Source organism: Mustelus asterias, unplaced genomic scaffold (assembly GCF_964213995.1).
Source record: "Mustelus asterias unplaced genomic scaffold, sMusAst1.hap1.1 HAP1_SCAFFOLD_1130, whole genome shotgun sequence".
In the NCBI taxonomy this organism is placed as follows: Eukaryota; Metazoa; Chordata; class Chondrichthyes; order Carcharhiniformes; family Triakidae; genus Mustelus; species Mustelus asterias.
This window is the reverse complement of record NW_027591075.1, coordinates 65,003-92,950: the sequence shown is the minus strand read 5'-3', so window position 1 is coordinate 92,950 and position 27,948 is coordinate 65,003. Positions and strand designations below refer to the sequence as shown.

General features: G+C 49.4%; 1 protein-coding gene across 1 annotated transcript; it reads right to left on the bottom strand.

Annotated features, from left to right (window-relative positions):
- Positions 1–284: 284 nt before the first annotated feature.
- On the bottom strand, positions 285–27,854 carry LOC144487916 (uncharacterized). Its single transcript, XM_078205962.1, has 8 exons — positions 27,733–27,854; positions 20,242–20,502; positions 18,224–18,331; positions 16,940–17,041; positions 15,933–16,049; positions 13,522–13,605; positions 9,802–9,894; positions 285–1,623 (listed from the first exon to the last, which is right to left on the bottom strand). Exons 1-8 carry the CDS (start codon positions 27,791–27,793, stop codon positions 383–385), a joined length of 2,067 nt encoding a protein of 688 aa, XP_078062088.1. The 5' UTR covers positions 27,794–27,854; the 3' UTR covers positions 285–382.
- Positions 27,855–27,948: the final 94 nt, after the last annotated feature.

Sequence of the window (27,948 nt, the reverse complement as noted above, 5' to 3'; positions counted from 1 at the left end):
AACATCAGTCTGGCATCCCTGACAATGATCTTCTTGTATGTCTAAGTGGTCTTTCCCTAAATGCCTGCAGTAAGTCTCTTGTACAACATTGCCACAGGGCAATACCATTTCAGATCTTTCAAAACAGCAGCATTACACAACAAGAAACTATTTACTCCAGCCACATTTCAAACCACAGCAACAAAGAGAAAATTATCCAAACCAATTGGTATGAACAAATAGACCATCCTGAAGTGTACCACATATAAAAAACTGACATATTATGCACTGTGCAATCCAACCCACCTTTCGAGAATTCTAATACACGTAACAATGCAGCTAAATAATGAACATAAGTCAAAGCTTTGTGAAAGATGTAATTTTATTAAACAATGTGTGGTTATTATTTATATTTTCTACCCTTCCACTTTTTCTTTCGTGAACTTTTCCGTGTGGGCACTAACGGTTCTTTTCTTAATGTGGTGCTTTTGCTGGAGGAGGTACGGGCTGGTCTACCCTTTTTATGTTTGGAGAACCCAGCTCCAATGGAAGACACGTCCCCATTAGCAACTGTGTTCTCCTCTTGTTCCCTTAAGTCGACTGGTGTCTCAAAGACTTCTGTCCTGCTGAACTGTGCAGAGCTTTGGTTGTCCACCACTTCAGTGAGGAGACTGACCACAGAGTCAGCTTCCTCACTGATTTGAGCTAAACCCTCCAGCACTGTCGTGTGTACTTTCTGAATGCTCGAATCTCCCTGGGTGAGGCCATCCTGAACGGTGTTCCTTATATCCGACAAGCCTCTGCAAAGAACATCCTGAATGTTGCCTAATCCAGTCCTCACTGCTGTCAGATGCTCAGCTATGCCACTCTGCAAGACACACTGCAATCCTGTAAAGCCTGCCTGAATTTTGGATTGCAGGTCTATAATATCTGACTGCATACTTCTGTGTACATTGTGTAGATCAGTGTGGAAGGAGGCCTGCATGTCTGCCATGGCAGACTGTATGCCGGTGAATTGGCCTCCATCCCCCATGCTTTCCGCCTGCTGCATCCTGGAGAATTCATCGTGGAACATCAGGGCCAGAAGATCCTGTGATGCTGCATTTACAGCACCCGTTGGTGTGTGCCAACGCCTCCTTGGCCATCCAGATGTTCCAGCGAATGCCTCTTCCTCCTGCTGGGCTACATCTACTGGTGTGGGGATGAGGGGCTGCACTGGTTCATCATAGGTGATGATCACAGGGTAGGTCCCTGCAGGATGTCTGGAGGTGACGGGTGTAGTGACAGTGGATGTAACAGCCACAGTCAGCGTACTAGTGGGTCTGGTGGTGGCAAGGGTCGTCGGTGTAATTTTGACAGCAGTGGCAAGGGTTGTATTAGTGGATCTGTTCTTGGGAACATTACTGTTTGCAGGGCTGATTTCGATAGGTGTGGTGTCTGTGCCGGGTGTGACATTATTATTGGATAGGCTGTTGACGGCAGAGGAATGGGTAATGGTGGCACAGCTGGAAGTAGTGAATCTGGTGGAGGAGGATATGGTGTCACTGGCAGCAGTGATGGGTATGTCAGCAGCAGTTGTAGAGGCAGGAGCAATCTCTGCTTGTTGTCTTGCAGGCTTCTGTTCTGCCAGTAGGTCTGGCTTTTCTGTATAGATTTAAAACATCTTTATGTACTGAGATAACTATTATTCAAACATAATAAATCAATAATTATTTATAATGACACTATGAAGGCATGACAATAGCTCATGGCTGGCTGGGTAGTTTATGAGACTGACATTGGGGCAACTGCAGCTCATTCCCCAGGAATACCTACAGAGTTGGTAAACTGTGTGTCAGACTGCATTAAGATGGAACAGGCTCCATGGGTCGCATGTTTTCTCCACTCTAACAGGAAAGATGTGAAAGCATTGGAGAGAGTGCAGAAAAGATTCACCAGAATAGTTCCAGAGATGAGGAATTGCAGTTATGGCGATAGATTGGAGAAGCTGGGGCTTTTCTTCTTGGAGAAGAGAGGGTTGAGATGAGATTTGATAGACGCATTCATCAATCACCAACAGAGTAAATAGTGAAAAACTGTTCCATTGGTGAAAGGATCGAGAACCAGAGGACACCGATTTTAAATGATGGGCAAAAGGAGCAATGGTGACATGAGGTAAAAAGATCTTTTGCGCAGTGATTGGTTAGGATCTGGAATGCACTGCCCGAAAGTGTGGTGGAGGCCAGTTCAGAAGAGATTTAGATCGTTATCTGAAGAGGAGAACTTTGCAGGACCATGAGGAAAGACAGGGATTGGGATTGCAGACAGCCAGCAGATGGGCAGAATGGCCTCTTTCAGTGCTATAATCCTTCTATGATTTGTAACTTAAAACAATTACAATAATAAAGGTAGGGTTACGTAAAGTAGCTCGGTGACCAATATCGATACTAATGCACCTGTAAGCTTGAGAATACTGGCAATACGCTTCAGCAAGGACTCAAACATTAAGAAATATCGTACCACAGAATCTTTACAACACAGAAGCAGGCCATTTGGCCATGAAGTTTGTGCAGGCTTTCTGTAACCCTGCCATGTTTGATTCCTTTGATTGGCTGTGGAGGCCAGGTCATTGAGTGTCTTTCAGACAGCGATAGATAGGTTCTTGACTAATAATTCCCACAAATAAATATGTCCCTCTGTACATTGCAGACAGTGAACATCTGCAACATTGAAAAGCTTTCCTCGAGTTCAGATACCATTACCCTTTACCACCAGGTGCAATCCACAGAGCGGTGTGCCAGTGGAAGTCCCAGAGAAAATCAAAGGTCAGTCAGATAAAAGACTGTGATTTGAGGAGGTAACAAGGCAGTTAGATAAAGGAGAGCCAGTGGACGTGATTTATTTAGATTTCCAGAAGGCCTTTGACAAGGTGCCGCGTAGGAGACTGTTAAATAAGTTAAGGGCCCATGGTGTTAAGGGTAAGGTCCTGGCATGAATAGAGGATTAGTTGACTGGCAGAAGGCAGAGAGTGAGGATAAAGGGGTCTTTCTCAGGATGGCAGCCGGTGACTAGTGGTGTGTCTCAGGGGTCGGTGCCGGGAACACAACTTTTCACAACGATTAACGATATGGAGGAAGGAACTGAAGGCACTGTTGCTAAGTTTGCAGATGATACAAAGATATGTCGAGGGACAGGTAGTATGAAGGAAGCAGGGGGGCTGCAGAAGGACTCGGACAGGTTAGGAGAGTGGGCAAAGAAGTGGCAGATGGAATACAATGTGGAAAAGTGTGAGGTTATGCACTTTGGAAGGAGGAATGGAGGCATAGACTATTTTCTAAATGGGAAAATGTTTAGGAAATCAGAAACACAAAGGGACTTGGGAGTCATTGTTCAAGATTCTCTTAAGGTTATCATGTAGGTTCAGTCGGCAGTTAGGACGGCAAATGCAATGTTAGCATTTATATCGAGAGGGCGAGAATACAAGAGCAGGGATGTACTCCTGAGGCTGTATAAGACTCTGGTCAGACCCCATTTGGAGAATTGTGAGCAGTTTTGGGCCCCATGTCGAAGGAAGGATGTGCCGGCCTTGGAAAAGGTCCAGAGGAGATTCACAAAAATGATCCCTGGAATGAAGAGCTTGTCGTATGAGGAACGGTTAAGGAATCTGGATCAGTACCCGTTGAAGGGTGTCTTATTGAAACTTACAGGATACTGTGAGGCCTGGATAGAGTGGATGTGGAGAGGATGTTTCCACTAGCAGGAAAAATTAGAACCAGAGGGCACAACCTCAGGCTAAAGGGACGATCCTTTAAAACAGAGATGAGGAGGAATTTCTTCAGCCAGAGAGTGGTGAATCTGTGGAACTCTTTGCCGCAGAGGGCCGTGGAGACCAGGTCATTGAGTGTCTTTAAGACAGAGATAGATAGGTTCTTGATTAATAAAGAGATCGGGGGTTATGGTGAGAAGGCAGGAGAATGGAGATGAGAAAAATATCAGCCATGATTGAATGGCGGAGCAGACCCGATGGGCCGAGTGGCCTAATTCTGTTCCTATGTCTTATGGATAACTTCTTGGACACTATGGGAATCAAGACATGTGGGTTAGAGAGGGAAAACAGCTGAATGGAAGGTATACTGTGATTTGTTGAGCAGCAGAGAAGGTTCGAGGGTCTATATCGCTGACTCCTGCTGCTGTTTCTCATGTTATTATTGACATTATTGCATTCAGTCACATTCCAAAAAATGACATTCCCAACAGCACTAGAACCAATTTGTTCCATCGGGTTTGAAAGTCCATAGAAATGCCACCAGACTCAGAAACAGGCGCACGCCTGCCTGGCATTCACTGTCAACTCATGATGAGTTAGTGCAGGTAGCTGGCTGTACACCTGGGACCAGAAATCAGATGTTTCTGACACCACCTCTTACAGGCACCATCTCATAAAGGAGGTACATTTTGGCTGCAGATCTGAAGGGACACAGGTAAGGTGAGAAATGGCTGCAACGCCTGAAGACTGGGCCCCAAGATGCTCAGATGCTGAATCATAGAATCATAGAAACCCTACAGTGCAGAAGGAGGCCATTCAGCCCATCGAGTCTGCACCGACCACAATCCCACCCAGGCCCTACCCCCACATATTTACCCGCTAATCCCTCTAACCTACACATCTCAGGACTCTAAGGGGCAATTTTTAACCTGGCCAATCAACCTAACCCGCACATCTTTGGACTGTGGGAGGAAACCGGAGCACCCGGAGGAAACCCACGCAGACACGAGGAGAATGTGCAAACTCCACACAGACAGTGACCCAAGCCGGGAATCGAACCCAGGACCCTGAAGCTGTGAAGCAGCAGTGCTAACCACTGTACTACCGTGCCGCTGCTCTGGAAGCCTGGTTTCAGGGGTGAACAGAAGGAAGGAGATCACATCCGTTATAAATATCTTGTATTCTTTCTGTTCCTCATATTCTTTTACAGCCTCTTACCATCCTCACTCCACATACGCTCATCATTCCTCAGATTTCTCACTGTTTTACATTTCTAACAATGATTTACACTACACACACACACCTTGTACTCTCTCCCACAGCATAGGGAGCAGCACCAAAGCCAGGGTTCCTTCAGTGTCGCTGGAATTCTATCGTCCTGCCCGCCTCGGGAATCGGAGCGGGCAAGGGGCAGACAGTGGGAAGGTCCATTAATCCTGGGCAGGATTTTCCAGTCTCAGGTCAAGCTAGGCCGTAAAATCCCGCCCTGTGTGTGATTCATGGGGGATGGATTTTTCAGGTGAATTGAGGGGGAAAATGACTGGCAAAGAGAGAATATCGAGAATAGTTTACATAAACATAACCTAAAAATCTCATACCAACATAACAGTAAGTGGATATAGAGCTCTCTGAGGGATAAAGTGGTGTGTGCTAGGGCAAGGCTGGAATACTTAATGAGTATCTTGTCTCAGTGTTTAATAAGGAAGGCAATCTGACAGAATATGGGAAGAAGCAGAGATGGTCAGAGGTGATCATCGAATCCCTACAGTGCAGAAGGAGTGAGCCTGCGCATGCCACTGGGAGAGAGAGAGGCTGCAGCTGGAGTGAGATTTCAGCCAGAGTGAGGGTATCGGGAATTTGGTGCTGAGGGGAAAGAGGTGCTCGTCTTTGGGAGGAGTGGAGAGGTGGACCTGCGAGGGAGACTCAGGGTAAGTGAGAGGTAGAAAGAAATCGAACCGTGACGTCACAGCCAGCAGGTAAGTAATTGGCTGGTGACTGGTAAATAGTTTTTCTTTTCTATTTTTTCTTTCTTTTCTCTTGGCATTGTAGTTGTAAATTAACTTAAGGGTTCAGTTATGGCAGGAGGTCCCAGACCAGAGTCATGCTCCTCTTGTGCGATGTGGGGATTGAGGGACCCATCTGGTGTCCCTGTCTCCTTCACGTGCAGGAAGTGTGTCCAACTGCAGCTCCTGTTAGACCGCTTGGCGGCTCTGGAGCTGTGGATGGATTCACTTTGAAGCATCCACGATGCTGAGGAAGTCGTGGATAGCACGTTCAGTGAGTTGGTCACACCTCAGATAAAAATTACTGAGGGAGATAGGGAATGGGTAACCACTGGACAGAGGAAGAGTAGGAAGTGCAGTCATCTCCCTCCAAAACAGATATACCCTTTTGGATACTGTTGGGGGAGATGGCTCACCAGGGGAAGGTGACAGCAGCCAGGTTCATGGCACCGTGGCTGGCTCTGCTGCACAGGAGGGCAGGAAAAAGAGTGGCAGAGCTATAGTGATAGGGGATTCAATTATAAGGGGAACAGACAGGCATTTCTGTGGACACAAATGAGACTCCGGGATGATATGTTGTCTCCCTGGTGCAAGGGTCAAGGATGTCTCGGAGCGGCTGCAGGGCATTCTGGAGGGTGCCAACTGTCATGGTGCATATAGGCACCAACGATATAGGTAAAAAACAGGATGAGGTCCTACAAGCTGAATTTAGGGAGTTAGGAGTTAAACTAAAAAGTAGGACCTCAAAGGTAGTAATCTCAGGATTGCTCCCAGTGCCACGTGCTAGTCAGAGTAGGAATGTCAGGATCGCTAAGATGGATACGTGGCTTGAGGGATGGTGCAAGAGGGAGGGATTCAAATTCCTGGGACATTGGAACCGGTTCTGGGGGAGGTGAGACCAGTACAAATCAAACGGCCTGCACCTGGGCAGGACTGGAACCAATGTCCTGGGGGGAGTGTTTGCCAGTGCTGTTGGGGAGAGTTTAAACTAACGTGGCAGGGGGGTGGGAACCGATTCAGGAAGTCAGAGGGAAGTAAAATGGGGACAGAAACAAAAGGCAGTGAGGGGAAAAGTGGAAGGCAGAGAAACCAAAGACAAAAATCAAAAAAGGCCCCAGTACAGAGACTGTGGAGAACTGTGAATGGGTCCAGTGAGGCTAAGAGAAATAAAACACAGAGAGTATACAAAACATGACGGGACAGATGGTGTTTTAACACAAGGAATATAACAGATAAGGTGGATGAACTTAAAGCTTGGATTACTACATGGAACCATGATGTTGTGGCAATTATTGTTGGCTGAAAGAAGGGCAGGACTGGCAGCTCAGCATTCCAGGATTTAGATGCTTCAGGCGAGATAGAGAGAGTGACAGAAGAGGTGGGGGTGTTGCTTTACTGATTAGGGAGAATGTCACAGCTATACAGAGGGAGGACACCTTGGTGGGATCATGCAGTGAGGCCATCTGTGTAGAACTCAGGAACATAAGAACATAAGAAATAGGAGCAGGAGTAGGCCATCCAGCCCCTCAAGCCTGCTCCGCCATTCAATAAGATCATGGCTGATCTGATAGTGGGTTCAGTTCCACTTACCCACCCGCTCCCCATAACCCTTAATTCCCTTAATGGTTAAAAATCTATCTATCTGTGACTTAAACACATTTAACGAGGTAGCCTCTACTGCTTCATTGGGCAGAGAATTCCAAAGATTCACTACCCTCTGGGAGAAGAAGTTCCTCCTCAACTCTGTTCTAAATTGACTCCCCTGTATTTTGAGGCTATGACCCCTAGTTCTTGTTTCCATTGTAAGTGGAAATAATCTCGCTGCTTCTATCCTATCTAGCCCCTTCATTATCTTATATGTCCCTATGAGATCTCCCCTCAACCTTCTAAACTCCAATGAGTACAGGCCCAGTCTACTCAATCTCTCCTCATAAGCTAACCCCCTCATCTCCGGAATCAACCTGGTGAACCTTCTCTGTACTCCCTCCAAAGCTAATATATCCTTTCTTAAATAAGGGGACCAAAACTGTACACAGCACTCTAGGTGCGGCCTCACCAGTACCCTGTACAGTTGCAGCAAGACCTCCCTGCTTTTATCCTCCATCCCTCTCACGATAAAGGCCAACATTCCATTTGCCTTCTTGATTACCTGCTGCACCTGCAGACTGAGTTTTTGTGATTCATGCACAAGGACCCCCAGGTCCCTCTGCACAAGAGCATGTTGTAATTTTTCACTGTTTAAATAATAGTCCATTTTACTATTATTCCTTCCAAAGTGGATAACCTCACACTTACCGACGTTATACTCCATCTGCCAGATCCTTGCCCACTCACTTAGCCTATCCAAATCTCTCTGCAGACTCTCTGTGTCCTCCACGCAATTCGCTTTCCCACTCATCTTTGTGTCATCCGCAAACTTTGTTACCCTACACTCGATCCCCTCCTTCAGATCGTCTGTGTATATGGTAAATAGTTGAGGCCCCAGCACCGATCCCTGCGGCACGCCACTAGTCACTGATTGCCAACCGGAAAAGCACCCATTTATTCCGACTCTCTGCTTTCTGTTGGATAGCCAATCCTCAATCCACGCTAACACTTTACCCCCAACTCCGTGTACCTTTATCTTATGCAGCAACCTTTTGTGAGACACCTTATCGAACGCCTTCTGGAAATCTAAATACACCACACCCACCGGTTCCGCTCTGACAGGAGCAGTGCAATCACATTGTTGGGGTTGTACTGCAGACCTCCCAACAGCCAGCGTGAAGTGGAGGAACTGATATGTCAGCAGATTATGGGAAGATGTAAAAACAACAGGGTTGTTGTGATGGGCAATTTTAACTTCCCCAACATAGACTAGCATTCCTTTAGTGCCAGGGGCTTGGACGGGGCAAGTTTGTTCAGTGTGTCCAAGAGTGCTTCCTGAGGCAACATGTAGATAGTCCAACTCAGGAAGGGGCTATCTTAGACCTGGTTCTGGGAAATGAGCCCAGACAGGGGATTGATGTCTCAGTGGGGTCCATTTTGGAAACTGTGATATGGACATGAAACTCTCCACAAATAGGGCTGACCTTTTCCTGTTTTATTTTTTATTAGATAAGCAATTTCTATGTTGTAGACTTCTATAGTACCTATTAACCAACATAAAATAAATTATATTCAAGACAGAAAGAAAAAGATAGTTAAATGCTTACGTCAGTAAAGGAGCAAGGAAAGGTTCAATTATAACCACAGCATCTCTGTTTAGTGGAGAAATGTGTCTAATATAGTGTTTAAGCACACACACATTAGGTATAATACCTGGTTCAGTTCCTGAGCTACCTGGGTCAGAATTCTCCAACCTCACCCGCAGTTGAGATTCTCTGGTCCTGCGGCTGGGATTCTCCAGTCCTGCGGCTGGGATTCTCCAGCCCTGCGGCTGGAATTCTCCAGCCCCGCGGCTGGGATTCTCCAGCCCCGCGGCTGGGATTCTCCAGCCCCGCGGCTGGGATTCTCCAGTCCCGTGGCTGGGATTCTCCAGTCCCGTGGCTGGGATTCTCCAGTCTCATGGCTGGGATTCTCCAGCTCTGCGGCTGGGATTCTCCAGCCCTGCGACTGGGATTCTCCAGTCCTGCAGCTGGGATTCTCCAGCTCTGCGGCTGGGATTCTCCAGTCCTGCGGCTGGGATTCTCCAGCCCTGCGGCTGGGATTCTCCAGTCCCGCTGCTGTGAATGGAGATTTGTCTGAGTGCCAAATTCTCTGTCCTCGCTGGCAGCGATGGCAGGACGTGCGACATTGGAGAATTCTGGCTCTGATCTCAGCTAGGAGGGCAATCGGGATGTTATGATTGGTCTCATTGGCTATGAAGCAGGGAAGGATGGCTTCAGGGTGGCGATGGCTATGGCCTGGGAGCAGGTTTCCCACTTGCTGTGGTGCAGTGTTTTAAAATGAAATGGATGACAGGAAATATGAACTTGTTTTCATCACCTTCTGTTGGGCAGTAATTTCCCGAGTTCATTTTAATGCATCAACTTTCTATAAAGTCTTCTAAAGTGTTCACTTTAAATCAGTTCAGGGTTGTGCAGAGATACTTACTGTAGCTGAACACAAGTAGACATAACACAAATGGTGAAGCGACAGCACCAAATAATTTATGTATCAAAGGCCATTCCGAGGCACATCCTTCCTCTAAACAATAAAAATAAAGCAGTCAGGATTTTAAATACTGAAATAATGAGCTTTACAAACAAAATCAAGCTGCAGCCAAACTTTCTGTTTGATTGGAATAATAGCTTCTAAAGGTGAATAAAGCAGTCTGCAGTTAGACCAGGTGTTGCCCTGTGCACAATATCACTGCAGCATGGACTGGAACCTGTACCTACCTGACTGAGGCATTTCCTAAACTCATTGCACTGAAATTAGAGGCCAATGTTCCTGCACCCAACTTAATAAGAACTAGGAGCAGGAGTAGGCCATCTGGCCCCTCGAGCCTGCTCCGCCATTCAATAAGATCATGGCTGATCTTTTCGTGGACTCAGCTCCACTTACCCACCCGCTCACCCTAACCCATAATTCCTTTACTGTTCAAAAATTTATCTATCCTTGTCTTAAAAGCATTCAATGAGGTAGCCTCAACTGCTTCACTGGGCAGGGAATTCCACAGATTCACAACCCTTTGTGTGAAGAAGTTCCTCCTCAACTCAGTCCTAAATCTGCTTCCCCCTTATTCTGGGGCCATGCCCCCTAGTTCTAGTTTCACCCGCCAGTGGAAACAACTTCCCTGCTTCTATTTTATCTATTCCCTTCATAATCTTATATGTTTCTATAAGATCTCCCCTCATTCTTCTGAATTCCAATGAGTATAGCCCCAGTCTACTCAGTCTCTCCTCATAAGCCAACCCCTCAACTCCGGAATCAACCTAGTGAATCTCCTCTGCACCCCCTCCAGTGCCAGTGTATCCTTTCTCAAGTAACTAGACCAAAACTGTACACATCTTGTAGATGGTACACATGGTTGCTACTGTGCGTTGGTGGTAGAGGGAGTGAATGTTTGTGGTTGGGGTGCAATCCAGTGGGCTGCTTTGCCGGGATGTTGAAGCAGTCACATCCAGGCAATTGGAGAGCATTCCATCATATCCCTGGCTCATGTCTTGTAGATGGTGGACAGACTTTGAGAAGACAGGAGGTGAGTTAATCACCATAAAGCTCCCAGTCTCTCACCTGCTCTGGTAGCCGCAGTATTTAAATGGATAGTTCAGTTCAGTTTTTGGTTAATGGTAACATACGTAGAAACTAGAAGCAGGGGGAGGCCATTCAGCCCTTCGAGCCTGCTCTGCCATCCATTATGATCATGGCTCATCATCAAATCCAATATTCTGATCCCCCCTTCCCCTCATAGCCCCAAGAGCGATATCTAATTTCTTCCTGAAATCACACATTTTGCCTCAGCTACTTTCTGTGGGAGTGAATTCCACACATTCACCCTCTGGGTGAAGAAATGTTTCCTCACCTCAGTTCTAAAAGGTTTACCCCTTATCCTCAAACTATGACCCATAGTTCTGGACTCACCCACCATCGGGAACATTCTTTCTGAATCTACCCTGTCTAATCCTGTTAGAATTTTATAAGTTTCTATGAGATCCCCCCCTCACTCTTCTAAACTCCAGTGAATATAATCCTAACCGACTTAGTCTCTCCTCATATGACAGACCTGCCATCCCAGGAATCAGCCTGGTAAACCTTCGCTGTACTCCCTCTATAGCAAGGACATCCTTCCTCAGATAAGGACACCAAAACTGCACACAATACTCCAGATGTGGCCTCACCAACACCCTGTACAATTGCAGCAAAACATCCCTCTCTCTATACTCAAATCCTCTCACTATGAAGGCTAACACACCATTTGCCTTCTTTACTGCCTGCTGTACCTGCGCGCTTACTTTCAGCGACTGATGCACGAGGACACCAAGGTCTCGCTGAGTATCCACCTCTGTCAATTTACACCCATTCAAGTAATAATCTGTCTTCCTATTATTGCTACAAAGTGGATAACCTTACATTTACCCACATTATGCTGCATCTTCTGGAGTTCACCTATTTGTTCATTGAATGCCTGCCATTGCCTCTCCACTGTCCTTCCATTCAGTAATGTTTCCCAGTCCATCCTGGCCAACTCATGCCTCAAACCATCACCGTTACCTTTATCGAGATTCAGGACCCTGGTCTCAGGATAAATTCCCAGGATGTTGATAGTGGGGATTCAGTGATTGTAATACCGTTGAATATCAATGGGAGATGGTTTGATTCTCTCTTGTTGGAGATTGTCATTGTCTGGCACTTGTGTGGCGTGAATGTTGCTTGTCACTCAGAGTCATAGAGGTTTACAGCATGGAAACAGGCCCTTCGGCCCAACTTGTCCATGCCGCCCATTTTTTTAAAAATCCCTAGGCTAATCCCAATTGCCCGCATTTGGTCCATGTCCCTCTATACCCATCTTACTCATGTAACTGTTGAAATGCTTTTTAAAAGACAAAATTGTACCCGCCTCTACTACTACCTCTGGCAGCTTGTTCCAGACACTCACCACCCTCTGTGTGAAAAAATTGCCCCTCTGGACACTTTTGTATCTCTCCCCTCTCACCTTAAACCTATGCCCTCCTGTTTTAGACTCCCCTACCTTTGGGAAAAGATATTGACTATCTAACTGATCTGTGCCCCTCATTATTTTATAGACCTCTATAAGATCATCCCTCAGCCTTCTACTTGTCAGCCTAAGCCTGAGTCTTGTCCTGGTCTTGCTACATGTCGATGAAGCCCTGAAGTGAATGCTTTAATTAGGCAAGGAAATTTGAATGCAGCTTTCCTGCAGTACTGAAAAGATCTCCCATTAATCAAATTTTAATGATCAGTCAGAAATATTGATTTTGAAGTTTTGACATTGTTTGAAAGTAGTGACGTGAAAAGGCCTGGACAAGAATAGCACTGACCTCCTGGTGAAATATATTTATCAAGTATATCTTGGACAATAGGTGGCAATTTTAACCTGTAGGAATCAAATCTGTATACTGAAATTCAACATGTCAGCTACAACTCTCACCAACTTTTACAGATGCACCATAGAAAGCATCCTTTCTGGTTGTATCACAGCTTGGTCTGGGCTCCTGCTCTGCCCAAGACCACAAGAAACTACAGAAGGTTGTGAATGTAGCCCAGTCCATCACGCAAACCAGCCTCCCATCCATTGACTCTGTCTACACTTCCCGCTGCCTCAGCAAAGCAGCCAGCATAATCAAGGACCCCACGCACCCCGGACATTCTCTCTTCCATCTTCTTCTGTCGGGGAAAAAGATACAAAAGTCTGAGGTCAGGTACCAACCGACTCAAGAACAGCTTCTTCCCTGCTGCTGTCAGACTTTTGAATGGACTTATCTCGCATTAAGTTGATCTTTCTCTACACCCTAGCTATGACTGTAATAGTACATTTTGCACTCTCTCGTTTCCTTCTCTATGAACGGTATGCTTTGTCTGTATAGCGCGCAAGAAACAATACTTTTCACTGTATCCCAATACATGTGACAATAATAAATCAAATCAAATCAAATATTTCTGTTCAATTGCACCTAACACAATTTAAGTCATTCAGCAGGCCTGTGAGGCGAGTTTGCTAAGTTACGCTTCCTCACTATGGGGCACTAGCTCTGATCACAGGAAATGATGCTGATCTCTGCCTGGTCCAGCACACAGCCCAAATGGTGGGGTTAATGACAATTTGAGGTGTTTTTGCTCTGCTCAGTAAAGATTGTTGCGAATGCTCACCACTGTACTCATATTTCTTCATAATCAGAATGATTGTAGTGATGATTGTTATATGCACAAACATGGCGACCAGAATGGGTAACCCTGCCAAAGACAAGAACATTAATCATAAGGTGCCGTCACTTAGTAACAACATTTCACTGCTGATGTATACTCATGTATATGAGAATCAGTTGTGTAAAGTGGCTTGTCCTTCCTTGAGTATAGAGAGCAAGATGTTTAAACTGTTAAAAAGCTTCAACCTGATGAATAGCTGTTTTCTCCAGCGAGGGAATGCAGAGCAAGGGGACATAATCCTGAAATTAAAACTAGACTGGCCCATCGAGGAGGGAAATCAGGAAGCATTCCTTTCAGACAAAGGGTCGCAGTAATCTGGAGTTCTTTCCTCCAAAAGGCTGTGGAAGCTGACAATTGTAGATTGTTTAAAAAATATTTTTACTGAAGATTTTACCAAATAACAAACCTCCAGAATCCTGGACAGCACCGAATAATCACCATTCCACATTGAGAATCTGGCAAATATCATTACAATCAGTTCAGATTATAAACTACAATTCATTGTAATCGGTGCCTATCTCACTGGTTTTCCCACTGGGGACAACACTGAAATGTTTTGGGAGAATTCTGCCCATGGATATCCCTGGCTTTCAAAGAATAACAGGATAACACACGAGATGCAATGGGACCAATAACATCGCGAGAGCATGAGCTCGCTCACCAGCTACACCGCCACAGCGAGCAAGGCCCTACCCCACTATCTACCACCATCTTTATCAAACAATCATTTTCCTGACCTTGTGCAGTGTCCCATCACCGCAACTTAACCAGGACCTTCCAGGAACATAGCACAGAGTATACACTCCAGCATTAGACAATTATGTATATCAGGATAAATAAAAGGATTAAAAGGTGAGTAGTGCTAGAGCTCGCCAAAACGCTTACATCATGTGAGCCTCTAATTGGAGTTTTTAATAGGGAGATCCATTGGTTTTTGTCTGTGAATATGGAGCTAGGCCTGCTAGATGGAGGGGAGATACAAAGCTAATTGAATGGCAGAACAGGACAGAGTGGCTAACTCCTGTTCCTGCTCCACTGTATCAAAGGTGGAAATCAGAACACAAGAAGCAGAACAAATGAGTGAAAATAGAGTTAAGGATGTACTCACAATCTAGTATTGGCACTCACTTTGCAATTCTATATCTTGTGAAATTTAGCAACAATGCTCGCACAAGGTTATAACAGTTCACCACGGTATAATTGTACAAGTCACAATAGAATCCCTACAGTGCGGAAAGAGGCCATTCAGCCCATCGACTCTGCACTGACAACAGTCCCACTCAGGCCCTATCTCCATAACCCCACATATTTACCCCGCCAATCCCCCTGACACTAAGGGGTAATTTAGCATGGCCAATCCACCTAACCAGCACACCTTTGGAATATAATTGATCTTTTTGTTTTGTATCTTGTTTTTCCTGAGGGAATATTGGGAAAGTGATGGAAGAATTAGCAAACTGCTTATCCATCTTTTAACCTACTTCACCAATGCTCCATCCATGGCCAATGGATTTTATCTTCTCCCCCTTGGTGGGTTTTGAGGTGGAGGGAGTGAAATATTCCTCCCCCCTCCTCCCCACAACCTGGATACAGTTTGACAGTGGGACAGGCAGGGCCTTGGACAGGAAGCTGCCCTTGCCCCATTTTCCTGTCCGGGGGAATAGAAAATTCTATAATCCTTGATCTTGGTGGTAAATTGGGGGTGGGGGGGTGCACCCAGCAGAAGCCCCCTCCTGACTGGGAACACATTCCTCTCAAGGACTGGGCACCCCTGGACCTCTGCTCACCCACCTAGCTCCCGATATCCCAATCACCCACCTGTGACACCCCCACCACAGAAGTCCTTCCCCGGGACCCCTGACATTTATCAGGCCTTTCAAGTCCCAACACTTCAGTCCCCAGCACTGTGTCTGGGTGGGCCAGTAAACTGTTGGCCAAACTCAGAAGTCCCACCTGCCGCCGCCAATCCATGCTCATTGAGTATAAAATGATGGCGTGCCTTCAGCGTTGGTGGAGATGTGGGGGCTCCAAAACCTTCTGGCTGTGGAGTGGGAGATTCAGGCAGAGAGGCAGGGCCTCTCCCTACCTTTCTCAATAGAATTAAAAGAATGTGATTGTGAGTAAAGTTGCCCGGCACAAACTACCTGACAGCAGAACACATCTGTCACTTCATCCTGGTACTTTAACAAAACTGGTTTGAAGATAATCTTTGGTCAGAGTCAAAGGTTACAAGATGTTACGTTCGTCATCTTTTATATAATGTTGTTAGTAAATAGAAACAGGATAATATATAAATAAAATCACACAGTCACAGCAGACAGCTATTATACACAAAACATAAGCTTCTTACTTACAGTTATTTGCCCAGAAGCGCTGACATGAACCTATCTTTTTTCCAACATACATTAACATTGGTGTTACCATGAAAAGCAGTGAAAAAGCCAGAAGACCCACTGATTCAACCGACCAACCTGAAAAAGATGGTTATCAACAAAGCCATGATATGAAATGATATTTGTTAGAAAGTGCTCTTCAATGGTTGTCTATTTTTGGTTGTTGATGGACACAGGGGACTCGATTTTAGCTCCCAGACAGGAACAGATCAAACCAAACAAAGTGTATATCTGGGCGCTGGCATCATTAAAATGGACCTTCAGATTTCTGACAAGTGGGCTGCAAAGTGACTCCCCAACCTTTAAAATGAACTGACATTAGGCCAGCCAGCAGCAGGGAGCTGTGGAAATCGACCCCACACAAATTCAGGAGGTGAAGCCCTTCAGGGCAAGAGGACGGGGAGACCCAAGAGGAGAAAAACATTCTTGTCGCGCCCAAGACCTATTCAAACACCAATTTGATGTTTTCAGTATGAATCATCTCAGGTCACCCCCCACCCAAAGAAAGAGCCTTACACGCTCCTGCATTGCAGATCACAAGCAATGAAAGTTGGCAACATGTCTTGAAGACTGGTTGAACCAAACTCACAATATCCAACGTGCCAACAGCAGGTCAATGAGGGTTTCCAATGGGACCTTCATTCAGACTTTTCCTAAATGGTTTATCAGCTCTTTGCTTTCAAATATAGACTCACTAGTAAATAGTCGTAACTTCCCCATCAACTGTTTTCACCAAACAAAAATATCCCGTGAATAAATAAATATTCTTTATTTGCTGCAATTTGCAGGCAGATGTAGCTTGCAGTGCTCCAAAACCCAGATATTGTAAGAACTTTGTGCAGCTTACAATATCACATTCTATCCTTCTACAAAGGTTCGTCCTCCTAAACCTTCTGTAGAATGAGCAACATTTTATTACATGGCTCAAAGTGACGCACTATAAATGGAAACACATTCTGGGCATTTACCATCGATAAAGATCCATAAAGTGGTCGCAGCTACCAGTAAAATTAGTGACGACATCAGGCACAGCAGACAAAGGCCAACCAGGAATTTCCGGGTTTTCTGATCTGAAGCAAAAAGAATAAGATATGGTTCAGGAGATTGTCCCTGTAAATTCTCACATTGAGATTGTGTCGCGTAGATCCACACCACGGCCTCTGCTGCTCTTAGTATTACAGTTAGCTTGCTGGGTCAAAATGCCTCAGACACAAATATGTACTGAAGTTCTCCCAGTTTTCACACCCAATATCGCACTGCTTCCAACAAAGCTCCGAGTTATTATCAGGACCAACACTTTTGGTTTCAGAGTGACAAGTTTAAAGCAGCCACCCTCCTTGCTGCCGTTCCCCAATAAGTAAGGGCTGATCAATAGGAAGGAAATGCTGATGTCCTCAGTGCAGGTGTCAGGATGGACCAGCAACTCTCCCCATTCCCACAGAAATCTTCCAATAGCACAAAACTGGTCCTTGTGGGGAGGTCTCCAGAAGTCCCTTTAAGAATCACTGGTGAAGCCTCCCAATACGTGACAAATACTCTGTCCGTTTCTACAACATCCTACACCAGTTGTAGGACACTGATTCTCTCGCTGTGTTGGGTCATGGTGCTGGGTGCCCATTTAAAGGCATGTCAGATAGTTCATTCAGGCTATAAAGAGGCACACCAAGAAAGAAATGTGAAGCCATTAATGGTTGAATATCTCTTCCCACACTTCTCATCCTTTGAGAATAAAAGATGAGCCATCACTTTGTGATCGGTGCTCATTTTACTCTGTTGGAAATTCAATAAAAATACAAATTTACTAAGAAGGAACCATTCCAACAATCAGAATTGCAACAGGAATTCTGAAAAGGGGGCTCGAAAACTCAGTTACCGATAAATATGAGGTATCGGGAAATGATCTATTTAGTAATGATATCGTAATTTCTACACAGCAGGAAAAAACAATCTGTTTTCCTGTTAAATGAAGTGGGTGGGAGTCTAAATGCTGTGCTCTGGATTGGCAGGGCACAGATTCATGCCTGGAATTCTCCATTAGAAAACTCCTAAGGAAAAGGGTAAGGTGAGGCAGCATATATACTCCACCATAGTGAACACAAGCTGCACATTAAGCTCTTCCTGCCCAACCTGGGTCTTTGCTTTTTACTCAGTGAGTTCCACAGCAATCGGGACCTGTGTTTTCCTCTGCTAATTCATTACAGGAAAGTAACCTACATAATGTGCGTGCACACACACTCATTCATTTTTCATACCTTTGTTCCGAAATATTGTTGAGAGCATGAAGGCACTAACTGATGTCAGCATGAAGCCAAGACCGGCAACAGCTGTCGTTATTATCCTGTATTCATATGGAAGGATACCTAAACCAATTGAAAGACTCTGGATTAATATTCGCTGTCACCAGTACTGTGTCAGATAAGCTCATGGATCTAAAATGAGTTGTGATTCCAGCAAATGAAAACGTCACATTTCTTTGTCCATTCTTTTAAAAGATGAATGTTAATGCCTATTAAAATATGAAACATTCTAAATAATAACCCACACACTAATAATTCTGTTATAATTCTGCTTCAGCACGGCAGAGAAATGCTAACAATTTGTTCATGCTTTAAATTATTGTAATGACCTCTTCGAGGCCCATCAGGTTAGCCTCTTGGAGTATGAGCTCCCTGATTGAGATAATGATTGCCTGTCCAATCAGGGAGCCTTGCCTGTGTATACATTGAGGAGTGTCAGGGCTACTGGCACTCCGGATTCTGACTTTACACCTGAAGCTAAAGGGAATCTGGTGAAGGGACACCGGCCTCTGAGGAGTTATTCCAATTATTGTTTTAAATAACTAAATCAACTTCTTCTGAAATGCTATTATATAGAAACAATTCTACATACAACAGGTGGCAGAAGTTTGGAAATCTCTTATATAAATGGCAATTGACGCTAAATCATTGTTAATTTTAAATCTGAAACTGATAGGTTAATGATGTGGGGCAAAAGTGATTTGATTTGACTTATTATTGTCACATGTATTAACATACAGTGAAAAGTATTGTTTCTTGTGCGCTATACAAAGCATACCGTTCATAGAGAAGGAAAGGAGAGAGTGCAGAATGTAGTGTTACAGTCATAGCTAGCGTGTAGAGAAAGATCAACTTAATGCGAGGTAGGTCCATTCAAAAGTCTGACAGCAGCAGGGAAGAAGCTGTTCTTGAGTCGGTTGGTACGTGACCTCAGACTTTTGTATCTTTTTCCCGACGGAAGAAGGTGGAAGAGAGAATGTCCGGGGTGTGTGGGGTCCTTGATTATGCGGCTGCTTTGCCGAGGCAGCGGGAAGTGCAGAGTCAATGGATGGGAGGCTGGTTTACGAGATGGATTGGGCTTCATTCACCTTTTGCCAGCCTTTACAAGCGGAAAGTTTTTCTAATTTCACCTCAGAAATGTCTGGATCTAATTTTGAGACTTTGGGCAGAATTCTCCCATCCAAGATGGGGTCAGGCACGGGACGTGTTTCCCGCTGCAGAGGTTAAAGGAAACCAGGCCATATCGTCCATCCCAGACCTCAATGATTATGTGTCTAGGGGTTTAGTGCCATATTCCGTGGCAGGGCGGACTTGATCATGTGTGTGCCATCATCTGGGTGCCGTATTGAAAAGGCTCTCACTGACCCACCACTGAAGAGGGGGCTCCTGAAGAAAAATCATGCTGAGGCTGGAAGATGGATCTTTCCAGTTATTCAATGATGTTGATTATTCCTTTCAGCCTGTCCCCTCTGCTTCACTCCGGTAGCTGTTCTTTTAGACACCTCACCTCAGCCTCAGGAACTCTCTGCCTCCCTCCCACCTCCAAATCCTTCGCAGCTATGCCTTTGGCAATTTCCCTACTGCTTGGTGCTTTTCTTCCTGAATGTAGGATACTTTAAGCTTTCCTCCCATGTGAAGACTAAGCAAACTTGAATAAACTGGAAGGTATATAGCATATTATCACATCCTCACAATCTCCCAAAGCTCTCCACATCTGATCAATTCCTCGGAAAGGGCGGTTACTGCTCCTGGCTGTAAACTACATAAAAAGGTAGGTTTCTGTTGTTGTTTGGGCTGCTTCCAGAGATATATTCCTCACATACCACAACATCCAGTTCCTATTTTTCCTGCAATGAAACAACTGCTGAACAACAGGTAGCCCGAGGCCTTGAGCTACTTAAATATGTGATTGGGAGGACAAATGGCTTGAAGACCTACGAACCATTCTCAGACATTTACATGCCCAAACTCACCATCAATAATTAACTGGTATTCTGCTCGCTTCACTTCGCCATTTCTTTCTGTAATGCAGATATAAAGTCCGCAGTCCTCGAACACAGCGTCAGGGATGTACAGGCTGGTGTTGTCTTTGGACAATTTATAAATATTCACAGCACTGAAATTGCCTTTCATCCATTCATAACTTCGAACAGGCTCTGAAGAAATACACCTAAGTTCAATCAAGTGATGAGCGTAGGTGCTATTGGCTGTTATTATAAGAGTAGACATTGCACCTAAAATAGCAAAGATTGTTCTTATTATTCTGTAAACTCAAATTTTAATAACTGCTTTCACTCAATACTTTTTTTTCTTTTTTTCCCCTTCAATGGAATGTATCATCCTTGAGAGGGCACAAAAGTGGCACACATATCTCGTGAACAAATAGAAAAGCATGAAAGGAGAGGTCAGAGGGTCAGTACTGAGGAAGTGCCGCACTGTCAAAGGGTCAGTACTGAGGGAGTGCCGCACTGTCAGAGGGTCAGTGCTGAGGGAGTGCCGCACTGTCAGAGGGTCAGTGCTGAGGGAGTGCTGCACTGTCAGAGGTTCAGTACTGAGGGAGTGCCACACTGTCAGAGGGTCAGTACTGAGGGAGTGCCGCACTGTCAGAGGGTCAGTGCTGAGGGAGTGCCGCAGTGTCAGAGGGACAGTACTCAGGGAGGGCCGCACTGTCAGAGGGTCAGTGCTGAGAAAGTGCTGCACTGTCAGAGGGTCAGTGCTGAGGGAGTGCCGCACTGTCAGAGGGTCAGTACTGAGGGAGTGCCGCACTATCAGCGGGTCAGTGCTGAGGGAGTGCCGCACTGTCAGAGGGTCAGTACTGAGGGAGTGCCGCACTATCAGCGGGACAGTGCTGAGGGAGTGCCGCACTGTCAGAGGGTCAGTGCTGAGGGAGTGCCGCACTGTCAGAGGGTCAGTGCTGAGAAAGTGCTGCACTGTCAGAGGGTCAGTACTGAGGGAGTGCCGCACTGTCAGAGGGTCAGTGCTGAGGGAGTGCTGCACTGTCAGCGGGTCAGTGCTGAGGGAGTGCCGCACTGTCAGAGGGTCACTACTGAGGGAGTGCTGCAGTGTCACAGGGTCAGTACTGAGGGAGTGCGGCACTGTCAGAGGGTCAGTGCTGAGGGAGTGCGGCACTGTCAGAGGGTCAGTGCTGAGGGAGTGCCGCACTGTCAGAGGGTCAGTGCTGAGGGAGTGCCGCACTGTCAGAGGGTCAGTGCTGAGGGAGTGCCGCACTGTCAGAGGGTCAGTACTGAGGGAGTGCGGCACTGTCAGAGGGTCAGTGCTGAGGGAGTGCTGCACTGTCAGAGGGTCAGTACTGAGGGAGTGCCGCACTGTCAGAGGGTCAGTACTGAGGGAGTGCCGCACTGTCAGAGGGTCAGTACTGAGGGAGTGCCGCACAGTCAGAGGGTCAGTACTGAGGGAGTGCGGCACTGTCAGAGGGTCAGTACTGAGGGAGCGCCGCACTGTCAGAGGGTCAGTACTGAGGGAGTGCCGCCATGTCAGAGGTCAGTGCTGAGGGAGTGCAGCACTGTCAGAGGGTCAGTGCTGAGGGAGTGCTGCACTGTCAGAGGGTCAGTACTGAGGGAGTGCCGCACTGTCAGAGGGTCAGTACTGAGGGAGTGCCGCTCTGTCAGACGGTCAGTACTGAGGGAGTGCCGCACTGTCAGAGGGTCAGTGCTGAGGGAGTGCTGCAGTGTCACAGGGTCAGTGCTGAGGGAGTGCCGCACTGTCAGAGGGTCAGTGCTGAGGGAGGGCTGCAGTGTCACAGGGTCAGTGCTGAGGGAGTGCCGCACTGTCAGAGGGTCAGTGCTGAGGGAGTGCCGCACTGTCAGAGGGTCAGTACTGAGGGAGTGCTGCACTGTCAGAGGGTCAGTACTGAGGGAGTGCGGCACTGTCAGAGGGTCAGTACTGAGGGAGTGCCGCACAGTCAGAGGGTCAGTACTGAGGGAGTGCCGCACTGTCAGAGGGTCAGTACTGAGGGAGTGCCGCACTGTCAGAGGGTCAGTACTGAGGGAGTGCCGCACAGTCAGAGGGTCAGTACTGAGGGAGTGCTGCACTGTCAGAGGGTCAGTACTGAGGGAGTGCCGCACTGTCAGAGGGTCAGTGCTGAGGGAGTGCTGCAGTGTCACAGGGTCAGTGCTGAGGGAGTGTGGCACTGTCAGAGGGTCAGTGCTGAGGGAGTGCCGCACTGTCAGAGGGTCAGTACTGAGGGAGTGCTGCACTGTCAGAGGGTCAGTACTGAGGGAGTGCGGCACTGTCAGAGGGTCAGTACTGAGGGAGTGCCGCACAGTCAGAGGGTCAGTACTGAGGGAGTGCCGCACTGTCAGGGGGTCAGTACTGAGGGAGTGCCGCACTGTCAGAGGGTCAGTGCTGAGGGAGTGCCACACTGTCAGAGGGTCAGTGCTGAGGGAGTGCCGTACTGTCAGCGGGTCAGTGCTGAGGGAGTGCCGCACTGTCAGCGGGTCAGTGCTGAGGGAGTGCCGCACTGTCAGCGGGTCAGTGCTGAGGGAGTGCTGCACTGTCAGCGGGTCAGTGCTGAGGGAGTGCCGCACTGTCAGAGGGTCAATACTGTGGGAGTGCCGCACTGTCAGCGGGTCAGTGCTGAGGGAGTGCCGCACTGTCAGAGGGTCAGTGCTGAGGGAGTGCCGTACTGTCAGCGGGTCAGTGCTGAGGGAGTGCCGCACTGTCAGAGGGTCAGTGCTGAGGGAGTGCCGCACTGTCAGAGGGTCAGTGCTGAGGGAGTGCCGCACTGTCAGAGGGTCAGTGCTGAGGGAGTGCCGTACTGTCAGCGGGTCAGTGCTGAGGGAGTGCCGCACTGTCAGAGGGTCAGTGCTGAGGGAGTGCCGTACTGTCAGAGGGTCAGTGCTGAGGGAGTGCCGCACTGTCAGAGGGTCAGTGCTGAGGGAGTGCCGTACTGTCAGAGGGTCAGTGCTGAGGGAGTGCTGTACTGTCAGCGGGTCAGTGCTGAGGGAGTGCCGCACTGTCAGAGGGTCAGTGCTGAGGGAGTGCCGCACTGTCAGAGGGTCAGTGCTGAGGGAGTGCCGTACTGTCAGCGGGTCAGTGCTGAGGGAGTGCCGCACTGTCAGAGGGTCAGTACTGAGGGAGTGCCGCACTGTCAGAGGGTCAGTACTGAGGGAGTGCCGCACTGTCAGAGGGTCAGTACTGAGGGAGTGCCGCACTGTCAGAGGGTCAGTACTGAGGGAGTGCCGCACTGTCAGAGGGTCAGTGCTGAGGGAGTGCTGCACTGTCAGAGGGTCAGTGCTGAGCGAGTGCCGCACTGTCAGAGGGTCAGTACTGAGGGAGTGCCGCACTGTCAGAGCGTCAGTACTGAGGGAGTGCCGCGCTGTCAGAGGGTCAGTGCTGAGGGAGTGCTGCACTGTCAGAGGGTCAGTGCTGAGCGAGTGCCGCACTGTCAGAGGGTCAGTACTGAGGGAGTGCCGCACTGTCAGAGGGTCAGTACTGAGGGAGTGCCGCACTGTCAGAGGGTCAGTGCTGAGGGAGTGCTGCACTGTCAGAGGGTCAGTGCTGAGGGAGTGCCGCACTGTCAGAGGGTCAGTACTGAGGGAGCGCCGCACTGTCAGAGGGTCAGTACTGAGGGAGTGCCGCACTGTCAGAGGGTCAGTGCTGAGGGAGTGCCGCACTGTCAGAGGGTCAGTGCTGAGGGAGTGCCGCACTGTCAGAGGGTCAGTACTGAGGGAGTGCCGCACTGTCAGAGGGTCAGTGCTGAGGGAGTGCTGCACTGTCAGAGGGTCAGTACTGAGGGAGTGCCGCACTGTCAGAGGGTCAGTGCTGAGGGAGTGCCGCACTGTCAGAGGGTCAGTACTGAGGGAGTGCCGCACTGTCAGAGGGTCAGTGCTGAGGGAGTGCCGCACTGTCAGAGGGTCAGTGCTCAGGGAGTGCCGCACTGTCAGAGGGTCAGTGCTGAGGGAGTGCCGCACTGTCAGAGGGTCAGTACTGAGGGAGTGCCGCACTGTCAGAGGGTCAGTGCTGAGGGAGTGCCGCACTGTCAGAGGGTCAGTACTGAGGGAGTGCCGCACTGTCAGAGGGTCAGTACTGAGGGAGTGCCGCACTGTCAGAGGGTCAGTGCTGAGGGAGTGCCGCACTGTCAGAGGGTCAGTACTGAGGGAGTGCCGCACTGTCAGAGGGTCAGTGCTGAGGGAGTGCCGCACTGTCAGAGGGTCAGTGCTGAGGGAGTGCCACACTGTCAGAGGGTCAGTGCTGAGGGAGTGCCGCACTGTCAGAGGGTCAGTGCTGAGGGAGTGCCGCACTGTCAGAGGGTCAGTACTGAGGGAGTGCCGCACTGTCAGAGGGTCAGTGCTGAGGGAGTGCCGCACTGTCAGAGGGTCAGTACTGAGGGAGTGCCGCACTGTCAGAGGGTCAGTACTGAGGGAGTGCCGCACTGTCAGAGGGTCAGTACTGAGGGAGTGCCGCACTGTCAGAGGGTCAGTACTGAGGGAGTGCCGCACTGTCAGAGGGTCAGTGCTGAGGGAGTGCCGCACTGTCAGAGGGTCAGTACTGAGGGAGTGCCGCACTGTCAGAGGGTCAGTGCTGAGGGAGTGCCGCACTGTCAGAGGGTCAGTACTGAGGGAGTGCCGCACTGTCAGAGGGTCAGTACTGAGGGAGTGCCGCACTGTCAGAGGGTCAGTGCTGAGGGAGTGCTGCACTGTCAGAGGGTCAGTACTGAGGGAGTGCCGCACTGTCAGAGGGTCAGTGCTGAGGGAGTGCCGCACTGTCAGAGGGTCAGTACTGAGGGAGTGCCGCACTGTCAGAGGGTCAGTACTGAGGGAGCGCCGCACTGTCAGAGGGTCAGTGCTGAGGGAGTGCCGCACTGTCAGAGGGTCAGTGCTGAGGGAGTGCCGCACTGTCAGAGGGTCAGTACTCAGGGAGTGCCGCACTGTCAGAGGGTCAGTGCTGAGGGAGTGCCGCACTGTCAGAGGGTCAGTGCTGAGGGAGTGCCGCACTGTCAGAGGGTCAGTGCTGAGGGAGTGCCGCACTGTCAGAGGGTCAGTACTGAGGGAGTGCTGCACTGTCAGAGGGTCAGTGCTGAGGGAGTGCTGCACTGTCAGAGGGTCAGTACTGAGGGAGTGCCGCACTGTCAGAGGGTCAGTGCTGAGGGAGTGCTGCACTGTCAGAGGGTCAGTACTGAGGGAGTGCCGCACTGTCAGAGGGTCAGCATTGAGGGAGTGCCGCACTGTCAGAGGGTCAGTACTGAGGGAGTGCCGCACTGTCAGAGGGTCAGTACTGAGGGAGTGCCGCACTGTCAGAGGATCAGTGCTGAGGGAGTGCCGCACTGTCAGAGGGTCAGTGCTGAGCGAGTGCCGCACTGTCAGAGGGTCAGTGCTGAGGGAGTGCCGCACTGTCAGAGGGTCAGTGCTGAGCGAGTGCCGCACTGTCAGAGGGTCAGTGCTGAGGGAGTGCCGCACTGTCAGAGGGTCAGTGCTGAGGGAGTGCCGCACTGTCAGAGGGTCAGTGCTGAGGGAGTGCCGCACTGTCAGAGGGTCAGTACTGAGGGAGTGCCGCACTGTCAGAGGGTCAGTACTGAGGGAGTGCCGCACTGTCAGAGGGTCAGTACTGAGGGAGTGCCGCACTGTCAGAGGGTCAGTGCTGAGCGAGTGCCGCACTGTCAGAGGGTCAGTGCTGAGGGAGTGCCGCACTGTCAGAGGGTCAGTGCTGAGGGAGTGCCGCACTGTCAGAGGGTCAGTGCTGAGGGAGTGCCGCACTGTCAGAGGGTCAGTACTGAGGGAGTGCCGCACTGTCAGAGGGTCAGTACTGAGGGAGTGCCGCACTGTCAGAGGGTCAGTACTGAGGGAGTGCCGCACTGTCAGAGGGTCAGTGCTGAGGGAGTGCCGCACTGTCAGAGGGTCAGTACTGAGGGAGTGACGCACTGTCAGAGGGTCAGTACTGAGGGAGTGCCACACTGTCAGAGGGTCAGTACTGAGGGAGTGCCGCACTGTCAGAGGGTCAGTACTGAGGGAGTGCCGCACTGTCAGAGGGTCAGTACTGAGGGAGTGCCGCACTGTCAGAGGGTCAGTACTGAGGGAGTGCCGCACTGTCAGAGGGTCAGTGCTGAGGGAGTGCCGCACTGTCAGAGGGTCAGTACTGAGGGAGTGTTGCACTGTCAGAGGGTCAGTGCTGAGGGAGTGCCGCACTGTCAGAGGGTCAGTACTGAGGGAGTGCCGCACTGTCAGAGGGTCAGTACTGAGGGAGTGCCGCACTGTCAGAGGGTCAGTGCTGAGGGAGTGCCGCACTGTCAGAGGGTCAGTGCTGAGGGAGTGCCGCACTGTCAGAGGGTCAGTACTGAGGGAGTGCCGCACTGTCAGAGGGTCAGTACTGAGGGAGTGCCGCACTGTCAGAGGGTCAGTGCTGAGGGAGTGCCGCACTGTCAGAGGGTCAGTACTGAGGGAGTGCCGCACTGTCAGAGGGTCAGTGCTGAGGGGGTGCCGCACTGTCAGAGGGTCAGTACTGAGGGAGTGCCGCACTGTCAGAGGGTCAGTGCTGAGGGAGTGCCGCACTGTCAGAGGGTCAGTACTGAGGGAGTGCCGCACTGTCAGAGGGTCAGTACTGAGGGAGTGTCGCACTGTCAGAGGGTCAGTACTGAGGGGGTGCCGCACTGTCAGAGGGTCAGTACTGAGGGGGTGCCGCACTGTCAGAGGGTCAGTACTGAGGGAGTGTCGCACTGTCAGAGGGTCAGTACTGAGGGAGTGTCGCACTGTCAGAGGGTCAGTGCTGAGGGAGTGCCGCACTGTCAGAGGGTCAGTGCTGAGGGAGTGCCGCACTGTCAGAGGGTCAGTGCTGAGGGAGTGCCGCACTGTCAGAGGGTCAGTGCTGAGGGAGTGCCGCACTGTCAGAGGGTCAGTGCTGAGGGAGTGCCGCACTGTCAGAGGGTCAGTATTGGGGCAGCACTCTCGGACCTCGAGCCCCTCTCTCCTCCAGCTCCTGCGGGATATCTCTGCCAGTAGATTTGCCTCCCGGGTCTCTTGGCCGGCTGGGCTGTTCTTGCTCCTTTCTGGCACATGTTAAACGCTGGCTGCTTGAACAGGGGGCCAGCGGTCCGGCTAAATGCCTTGTGGGTGGTTCCTCGATGCAGAATGTTCCTGGTGGGGAGCTCCGGCTCCCTGAGAGGGCGTCAATGTGGCTTACGCTGCCAATGTTGATGTTTTATCCCCCCGACGTGTCAGGAACCATGGAAACGGAGGGGAAATCCCAGGGGGAAGAAGCAGGTCCAAATAAACCCTGGAAAGGCACAAATCCCCCAGGCCGGGAGGACGGCCAAGCCGGATCCTCCCGTTCAGACCAGCATCCATTGGCCACAGGGAGGGTGCGGCGGGGAGTGACCAGGAGCTGGACTCCGGCCAGCCGGCCGGTCAGCCTGAGGGCAAAGGGAATGGCCACCTCCCCACAGGGGGGAGATTTATTGGGGCTTTCTGCTGGCCAGCCTGCCTGGCCCTTCACCCTGGGCCCTCCCTTACCTTGCAGGCTGAGCAGGCAGAGCGAGCAGACCGCCTGGTAGCCGATCCGAGGCGGCGCCATGACTAACGGCCATTGGCGGGCGGGGGGTGAGAAGGGAAGCAGATGTGACAAAATGGCGGCCGCCAACCGTCACCTCCAAGCGGGCGGCGGCACGTGGATCGCCGCGCGCCCGGAGGGGGCACGTGACCGGCAGCCTACAGAGCGACGCGGCCGTC